We start from the raw sequence: 9,880 nt of genomic DNA, 5'->3' as shown, positions 1-9,880 counted from the left end.
CTTCTTGGCGAGAAACCCACAAGCCACAATACAACACTCCACCAATTAACGCCTTCCACGAGCTAGATACCACCACCTGCTTACCCATACTATAAATATCCACCAACAGTAATCACAATTCAACACAACATTCAGCCTTGATAATGGATGCAGAATGCATTCGAAACGCGTCTAAGAAGAAAGTAAACCTACAGACATCGGTCTTGTTTAACAAAATTCTAAATTCCTAAATTTATGACCACTAAAAAAATGATCATTTTAAAATGTTGTGGTAGGGTTTTCTAACTGAGTAGTAAACTAAACTACAGTGAAGCCTCATTAGTCCATACATCAACAATTTGAATTATTCACAATCTAAATGACTTTTTCATATTGACAAATCTCCAAGACAGGAAATTTAATCAATAACCTTTATATTCACTCTCCAAGTCCAAACAGCTATCTCTTATAAGAAAAATGCATTTCTTATGGCTAAATGAGTCAGTCATCTGTACATGACTTCACAAGTGTCAAGTAGGATTCGTTCAGTGCAGGAAACAAGATGATAATACTGAACACAAAACATCTGCAGTCATAGTATGTGCCGGTTTATAACAATTTTTCTGAACAATGACCTTCATTCACATTAGGTTTCATGATATTTTTTTATACAAGAAAGCAATGCATTTACTATGTGCTTTCATTAAGTCACGGATTTAAATAAAATGATCATTTATGTGAAATTAATGACATAACATGCCACTCTGATTATGCATTTTGTATAATGAATTAAACTGGCAACATATGCAATAATAAACTGCTAAGTTTAATGTACATAATTGTTTTTGTTTACCAGTTGAATGCCAACTTTTCACATTTATTGACCGATAACATATGCTATTAACAGTGTCCACTGTATTCAAATTGGCTGATTCAACTATTGAGATGTCTCAATAATCTAGAAGATATTTCTTCCTTACAAATGCACTCAGGTTAATGAGGTTTCGCTGTATATCAGTATTACGCTAAACTACAATTACATCTTTTTACATTTAAATAAATTTGCCCCTTCAACACTGAAAATTAATATTACTCTCTATTTACCAGTATGTTGCATATGAACTGTATTATCACAAAGGTTCTAGAGCCAACAAACTTTAATTAAGCAAATTTAATCCTTTATCATTACAACTGAATTCCTAATCATTGCAAGTTTCTAGAGTTTAATAGAAACTTATGTTGATTGGAGTCATACAGCATAAATACAAGTTTTTAAATTAAAGTAAAATAATCCTTAAAAGTTTAGAAGTTCTGATTTTCTTATTTTCAGATTATTAACAAACATCAAACTAATCAGTAACAAACTGTAATAAAGAATTGCTTAAATACTTTGACATATTTCAGCTTGTGACAGAAAGAGAGGTGTTTCACATGAATAATGTCTTAGAGAAAGTGTTGCTACCAAGCTATAAGCTCCTTCAACATAGGGTCAGTTGATGTAACCAACCTTGTAACCATCAGTTTCCAAACTATAACTTTTAATATGTGCTTTATGTATCTTCACAAAATTTGGCAAGCTTTCAGTAAACATTACAAGTTTTTTGTACACAAAAATCAGATTTTTTAATTAAATAGTTTCACTAAAGATTTGTCTGTGAATATACAGAGCCAGAGTGTTGAATGCTCTGAGCACAGTGATTTTCATGTTAAGATTAAAAATACTTTTCTTCATCTGAAAATTTTCAAATTTCATTTGCATAACCTCTAAAACGTCCTAAATACATATCAAACGTTTTTTTTTCCACTAAAACGTTTTATCTTACCTGTTATTTTCTCTATCCTAACTCTATACAAGGCTGGTCAATTTGACTGACCTCATAACCACCAAAAAGAAATTTGAAAAAAAATCTAAATTACCCTTTTTTCTTCCTAGAATGACTTTAAACTGTAACATGAAACTACATTTATCCTTAATAACTTTAAACTCATAACTGTATAGATCTGTTTATACTTAAATTTTATTGTTTTACTGCTCTTCGAACTGTGACTAACTGATATTCTTGCCATAAAATTTGAAAATCACTTGCAAATGTTCAGCTCAGGTTATCCTATCGAATTACATAATGAACAAGCTACTCGCAAGTAGCTCGCGAGCGTACCTTGTGAAAAAAAATTATTTATTCCTATTCTTTGGTTTACCTAATCTAACCTAAAGAGTTTCTAATTTTTACATTTTAATTCCTTTTATAATAATAAATAAAGAATACACATGAAAAACAAGAAATAAAGTACTTACCTGGGTTTTTTTTTTTTTGCTGTTAACCCTACTTTTCTATACTAACAGTACTACTGCACTAAATAATTTCTTATTTAGTTAAATAATGCATCAAACAACACAGAATAATGGCTTGCAAAAAGCAGACAATGTCCCATGACTATCATAATTTTTCTGGCTTCTAACTATGTGACAAGTGCCATTAAAGATTCTGAAATGCTCTTTGATGTGTTTTCCATGAGAATAAAGTTTGAACTGAAAGCAAAATAAGCAATTCTCTGCACAAAAAACAACAACAATGTAATACTTCATTTAATAGATTAAAACCTTGGCTTTCTATTGGTTATAAATAATATAGTATTAAACATCAGGGAGAGCTATTGGCTATTTGTGAAAGATAGGATGTGACAGGTGGGCATGGCAAGTGGGTCGAATTTCTTAGTTTATAACTCCATAACCAAAACTGAAGGCAATAAAAATTAGAATTTGCTTTAGTAATATCTATATTGTAATGATTAATTTACATTAAATTCCATACTTTACATAAGGGTGGTAAATAAATTACTGAAGGGGAGACTTAGACAAAAAATGTCACAATTCTCTTACCAGGGGAGATTAAGGATTAATTTAAATATTTCCTTATAAAATTAAGAACTTAAAACTTATATAATATTCAAATTTGATGTACTAACAACATTTTGATGCCAAGCTTATTCATATACATTGATTATAAAGTAGTTTAATTAAATTTCGAATATATCTCTGTTAAAAGGTCATGACATATGCATTTTGACCTATCCATAGTGAGAGATTTAAAAGCTTACAATTTATATACTATGAACAGTTGCTTTAATACATAAAGAAAAACTTAGCACACACACTATAAGAATCAGTTTATAGTATAGTTTAAATTCATACATCCTTTCAGGGTTATTCACTTATTTGTCTTAATAATTATGAAACTTAAAAGTTATTATAAAATCTGAAATTATGAAGCAAGCATATCACCAGGGTGATTTTCAAATGATAATAAAGGCATAAACTAATGAATAATTTATTTCATGGTAGAAAATAAAAAGGGTTATAACATTTACAAATTTCACACACATTTTTTTAATATAAAAAACAAAAATTATTACGTTGGTAAATTTCATAAACACTTCATGTATTCCATGCAACACTTTTATATCAGAAGATTAGAAATGTTGAATTTATCAAATGCATGGAATGATTTTTTAAAAAAAGCTGGTGCATTCTTTGTCCACTGTAAAATACTAAAGAAACTGTCAGAACAAAAGCAAAGAATTACCTTCTCAATTACTACTGTGTGGAAACAATCACTGACCTAACATATTCATGACCCCAGGAACCAATAGGCTCACGTGAACCAAGAAGACGATACTTCAGGCATTCCCGTTCTTCACTTACAGTCATTGCCAGAATTGACACAATATCAGCACAAAATCTCTGTTGGAGAAATAAAATTCCACCAATATTATAACCATATACACAATGTGAATTCATCTGTCAACCTACAGTAATTATGTCTGTAAATACACACTTTACATCTCTACATTGTGTAACCAAAAGTATCAGTACAAGACACCATTTGAATGAGTTTATAATTAACTGCTGAATTCAAAACTTAATATGGTGTTGACTCACTTTTATAGTGATCACAATCTAAGTCTCGTTACTGGCAACAAAAATTTGTACTGAAATAAGTTACAGGTGTAGCAAGCTTCTTGGATTGGTTTAATTTATACTCAACTAGCTAGATTAATGTTATGCCCTCAGCTGGCTAAAACAGAAGATGAAAGTCCCATACCTTAAATTACTCTTGAATAATGCAACATTATGGTAAGATGTATTATCATGTTCAAACAAGTATAGTACTTCCCTATACAATTCTATTTAAGCAGGTACGTTCCAGCATTAACCAAAGAGTCACAGCAATAAGAGGCATTTATGAATCCCTTCAATATTACAAGTGGAATGAACCTACACCAAAAGAAGCTTTATTAAACAATGACACTTCCCACACCACTTTCTATAATTGGAACAAAACTCTTGTATCCAAAACATTCTATAGGTTACCAACAAACTTATATTTATTCATTTGGGACAAAAGTATGTAGTAAAATATAATGTTCCCAAGGAAGTTTCCCACAGTTTCAAACATCACGTTTCTGCTGTCAACCTCACTGGCATAATTCCTGGATCATCAACTGCAGCTCATCTGAAAGATCTTATATGCATGAAGTATCTTGCACACTAAGGATATTTGCAGACCTGGACACTAATAATATTTGTGAGTTGTTGTTTTTTTATATCAAATTTTAGAAAAAATTTTCATGTTATCCTGGGTCAATCTGTAGTCACTTTAAGGAACTGCCTATAGTTGAACATGGGCATAACATATACTCCCTTCCATTCCACCAGAACTTTAACCAGAGTGGATTTAGATATGCATAAGCAGACAAGAACATTTTCTGTGCCACTTTTGCAACCATTCCACACTGAAGATCAGTGTTTGTTGTATCAAGATATTTTAGCCACAATTGGTTGTCTCTGATTGCTATTGATCTTTATATCATTTAACACTGATATGCACCACAGAAGCCATATACAAATAAACTTAGGAAAATTCTATTACTAAATGAGGGTGTTCTGTTCTAATGCTTTGGCTCAAATAGTATATAAAACTTTGTGTTACCAAATGTTTTCCAGTATATTTTGATCTTTCAAGAAAAAGTAACATTAAATCACAGAGTTTACTACTGTGAATTACAACTGTTCTGAAATAAATAAATAAAGCTTTGCTAGTTTAATTTACACTCACAATGATAAACTTACCTTAATTTCCTCACTTGACATTTTTTCATAAATTTCTTTCAAAGTTCCAAAGTGAGGTCTAAGAAATTTGAGTGGTTTTGGAACAGAAGTCATAGATGTAGTAGAAGCTCGAATTAGATTTCGAAGACTTTCGAGAGCAGGAAGGTACAACTTAGTATCATCTTCCTAATAAAATATTACAACTTATGGTATTAAACAGTTTGATCACTAAGATAGTAGTAAACTAGTACTAAATTAACAACAATTTGTAAACACAATGATTTTCATTGCATAAAACATACATTTTGGCAGTAACTTGGTATGTCTTCCGCAGGTATAACACAAAAGTATACATGGTTTATATACAAAGACAACTGATACATGGGAATACAGGGTTTATAGATCAAAGTAATCTTGTCACGTGAGAGCCCTGAAATTTTACAAGTGAAGTTTATACTTTAAGAAAGTTCACAGGACAGTTCAAGTATTGGTAAAATACAAATACTCTCATGATTTAGAGCTAAATTGGGTCCTTTTATACTTTCAAAAGTTCCTAAACAATCAAGTTTTTCTTTTCTTTCTTTCTTGTTGATATAGAAGAAATTTTGTCAAAGTATCTTATGGCCAGGTATGAACTGAAGAAACACTAAAGCAAGTTTTGAAATTCTCCTCTATGCATGCAACTTTAGTTTTTTGCTTCTTATTACCAAAGAATGGGAGGTTTGTCCAATGTATTTCTAACCACATTCACATAAGATACAATATACATCTTGTTCTGTCTGTAGTACTGGATTCAAATTAGGTAATACCTGTGTAAAATTTTATATCTGATTTATATACCAGTTTGTAAGTTACCAAATAAAAAGGTTGCTTCAGTGGAAATTTCAGACACAAAAGAAAAGGAATTTCTGACATTTTTTGTTACTAATAAGAGAGTAGACTGTTCAACAAGTGTTGAGCAAAGATGGATTTTATGTTGAAATATCTTCCTGATCTAACTCAATGATTTTATTTCAATTCACAAAATCTATTTTTCTTGAGAGAAAATAGTTTAATCTCTTAACTAAGAATTTAGCAACAAGTTTTACCAGAGAGCCTATGCAATAAGTCTCTTAAGGAAAGTGTTTTTTGTGAATATGAAGATTTTGCTTAATGAGTAATTAAGCTGTTCACAATTTGCATACTATTCATGAAACAGTTTTTAGTTAGTAAGCAAAGACAATGCTCTGCAATTAATCATTAGAATATATATTTTTATCTTAATAACCTCAAAAATCTCATATTTTATTAAATTACTTATAAATGTGATAAGAGAGAAATGCACTATACACAATGTCAGAATATCTGATACCAAGCTCTTTTCATTTTTAGAAACTATGGTATGAAATAAAACCATTTACCACTTTAATGGTGAAGGAGATAAATAATTGGATGTAGACAATTTGAAAAACATATGTTATACACACAACCTTATTCTTATACGTTTAAATTTAAGATTATAACACACCACTAAAAACTTGGTACTTACACGTAATCTTTGTACAAGCATTTCTAGTTCTTCCTGTAACTGCTTATCTTCTTCAGACTATAAAAAAAACGACTTACTCACATCTCTAAACAAAATATATATATGTGGGGTGATTAACTTGATTACCTACGAGTATCTATAAAATCTCAACTCATGTCAAAAAATTAACTACATTAGTGTTTCCAATTATTACTGTTTTTGATTATTCCAGCTATCAAAATAACCAAAATATTGCTTTTATGATTTCTTATTATCCTTTTTAGTTAATTCAAGGGTGTTCATTTTAATCAATTTCACAACTCATAAAAATAATCAACTAATTAAAATCAGTGTTTTTGAATGTTACTATTTTTTATTATTCCAACTATCCAAATCTCATATGAGAATAATCAATTATTTAAATGTAACCAATTAGTAGGCCTAACAGTTGATTAACAAATTCCACTAACTGTCTAGCTCTAATTTGAAATTAATCTAGAAAGGACAAAACAGAACCACAAATTTTTGTAGTCATGCAAAAAGCTAGAAATTATAGCCTTTCTATATATCTGTTTTAAACTTTCCCTTTTTCTTCAGCAATTTACACTGATGGATACAATTACCTTCATGTTGTAACTAATAAAACTTAAGTTTGTTTATTATTGAGTAACATATTGAAAAATTGCCAGTAAAGTCAAACCACTTACAAGGCTAGGTTAACTTTCTTTTTCACCTATATTCAATCTGTTAATCAATAAAGTGGCTATTTGCCTATGACCAGATATAAAAGAAAGTTCAGCAATTCACCCAGCAGCTTTATATCAAGCAAGTTTTTGTTATGCTCTTATAATCTGAACACCATCTCAGGTACCTTAATTGGTACAGTAAGCTATTAAAATAACAAAAATTGTGAAATGAGAAAAACCTAAAATAAATACTCCCTTTGATTAATTTTACTCGAATTTTCTATTTATAGACACAGGAATTAATTTTTCCTTTTAATATTAATAATATTAACAAGTTTTGTTATTCATACTGCAATCACCACAGCCTAAGGAAGATGTCATTTTTTGCAAGACTAGAGTTATGCAGCAATTATTCTCACTGGCAGAGCCAAACAAACTCAACACAACGAATGTGAAGTACTTAATTCTTATCTAACAATATAACAAAACTCTTATTCTTAATTGATACACAGCTGCCAAGCAAATAGTCACTAACTTGTTACCCAGTAACAAGTAAATTAAACTTTTGATGAAAATAATAAAGTTTCAAAAAAGAAGTGAAATAACTTTTCTACTTTATTTTATATTCTTCTGAATCATCAGTGAAAATATATCATTTCAAAAATTCAACGAAGTGTCAGCTTTCTATTTATAATGCTAACTAGTGGTATTACCCTATGACACAGCATTTAAGCGTAAGCCTAAACCAGAAACCGTGCTCGGTTAGACCAGTATTACTGCTAAGCCTAAGCTAGTAGTTCTCAGTAAGTAATGTGTATAGTATATAGCATGAAGTACTGTGTCTGCGATAATATACAAAGTTGAGAGCATTGTTGTCTTTATCGACAGACTTGAGCCAACTACTTTTTCTAAAGAAATACACTTACTAGATCTTTTTCACTTCCTTCTTCATTTTTATTTTTATTATTCTTCTCGCTTTCTTTTACAGTTTGATCCTTCATGATTTCTAGGCACAACTGACTATAAGCTTATTCATAAAAAGTCCCTTATTTCCAACAACTACCAAAAGAGGGCGATATAAATATTTTATTTTATATGAGTTTGATATACCATGAAATTACATAATAACTAACTTCAAATAACTTTAATTCAGAAAACTATATTCCTATTTGCTTGTCTTTTCTGTTAGTAAGGTTTTGAAATCTGTTGTCAGACGTTAATGAGAAAGTTTACAGCTAATCAACGGTTCTCAGCGTAGTTTTAGAGAATGATTTTCTTGCCTTATAAATTATGGATTTTTTATATAAGACCTCCACATTTTTAGATGAAGACATTGCACTTAATATTGTTTATTAAGATTTGCAGAAAGCCCAAGATCAGATCTTAGATACCTTACAAGAGACTGATTAGTAGGCTGTGTATTTTTTCTCTGAATAATAAATAGGGGCTTGAAATATATATTCCAAATTGTCAGTGAGTCGAATGTTTTCTTATGCGTTGTGTGTGTGCGTGTTTGAATGGTGAACTTATGAGTGAAAGTAGAGAAGATTATGTTATATTCTTTAATGTTGGAGTTAATATGTTTAAGCTTTGTGAACGTATATGCAGACTTATCGTTAGTTTTTATTTCTATAGAGCTATAAACTTATGAAATGGTTACCCCATGATGTGGGTTATTCTGGTAGTTTCTATTATTTCAAAATTCTGCCCGTTAAGTATATTGTTACGACAACGCAGGTCACGTGACGCTTGTATCACGCCACTTCCTTCTCCAACCTTCATGAAATGTCGAGAGACAACTAGATTGGGGTAGTCTTGTATATATAAGACCGGCCAAGAAGCAACGTAAGGTAATGTGTAATTGAACTGTGGAGAGAGAAAATATTATTGAGCACGTGAGACGTTCGTTGTGAATTATAGCATTTCTTAAAGCGCGACTGTTGAATTTAAGTGTATCGCAAAGTTGTATTCAGAAAGAATAAACCAGTTTTATTTAAGAAAGGACTTGTATCTGTAAAGTTTCTTCGGAAAGAATTTTTACGGAAAATTAACTAACGAACAGAGACGTAACAATATATATATGAATTATCATATCAAAGTTCTTGTTGTTTTCAGTTTAAACAACGGTAGAAATGTTTTTTTTTTATATTAACGTTTTATTATTCTTTATTTGCTTGTTTTTAGTTATTATCTTAGATGATGGGTGATCTCTATAGGCCGAATGGTTTTCTGTCACCTTTCTAATGAAAATAATATTATATAATCTATACGGCTAGAACTTAGATCATATTGAACACTCTTGACAATTGTAGTTTGGTTAGGCTGAGAAAATCTCTTCAAGTAAATTAGGAAGGAATTACAAGTCTTGCTGAAATCAGACACATTTCGGTAACAAAGCTGTCCTTTAACCACATTTTTTTTTTTATAAATATACAATAATAATTAGCCTTTCAATACTCCATTAACAGTTATAGAAATTTATTGTTTTTACTAAGAATCTGGTTTTCGCTTGTTATGCTATATTTTATATCACAACAAATTGTTTATTTTAATTGCAAAGGTACATGAGGTCTGTTTGCACTAGCGGACTTTAATTTG

The 9,880-nt window shown here is 30.3% G+C and overlaps 1 protein-coding gene across 1 annotated transcript in view; it reads right to left on the bottom strand.

The window, feature by feature from the left end:
• LOC106470560 (26S proteasome non-ATPase regulatory subunit 2) overlaps positions 1-8,345 on the bottom strand; it is a 33,062-nt gene extending 24,717 nt beyond the window's left edge. The window contains exons 1-4 of the mRNA XM_013931122.2: positions 8,209-8,345; positions 6,618-6,674; positions 5,111-5,275; positions 3,600-3,721 (exon numbers count right to left, since the gene is read on the bottom strand). Coding sequence (XP_013786576.1) covers positions 3,600-3,721; positions 5,111-5,275; positions 6,618-6,674; positions 8,209-8,283 — 419 coding nt within the window. The 5' untranslated portion in view covers positions 8,284-8,345. The remainder of the gene's footprint in view (positions 1-3,599; positions 3,722-5,110; positions 5,276-6,617; positions 6,675-8,208) is intronic.
• Between the last annotated feature and the right edge of the window lie 1,535 nt (positions 8,346-9,880).

Source organism: Limulus polyphemus, unplaced genomic scaffold (genome assembly GCF_000517525.1).
Source record: "Limulus polyphemus unplaced genomic scaffold, Limulus_polyphemus-2.1.2 Scaffold4087, whole genome shotgun sequence".
NCBI classification, from domain to species: Eukaryota; Metazoa; Arthropoda; class Merostomata; order Xiphosura; family Limulidae; genus Limulus; species Limulus polyphemus.
This window is presented reverse-complemented; position numbering and strand designations above follow the sequence as displayed.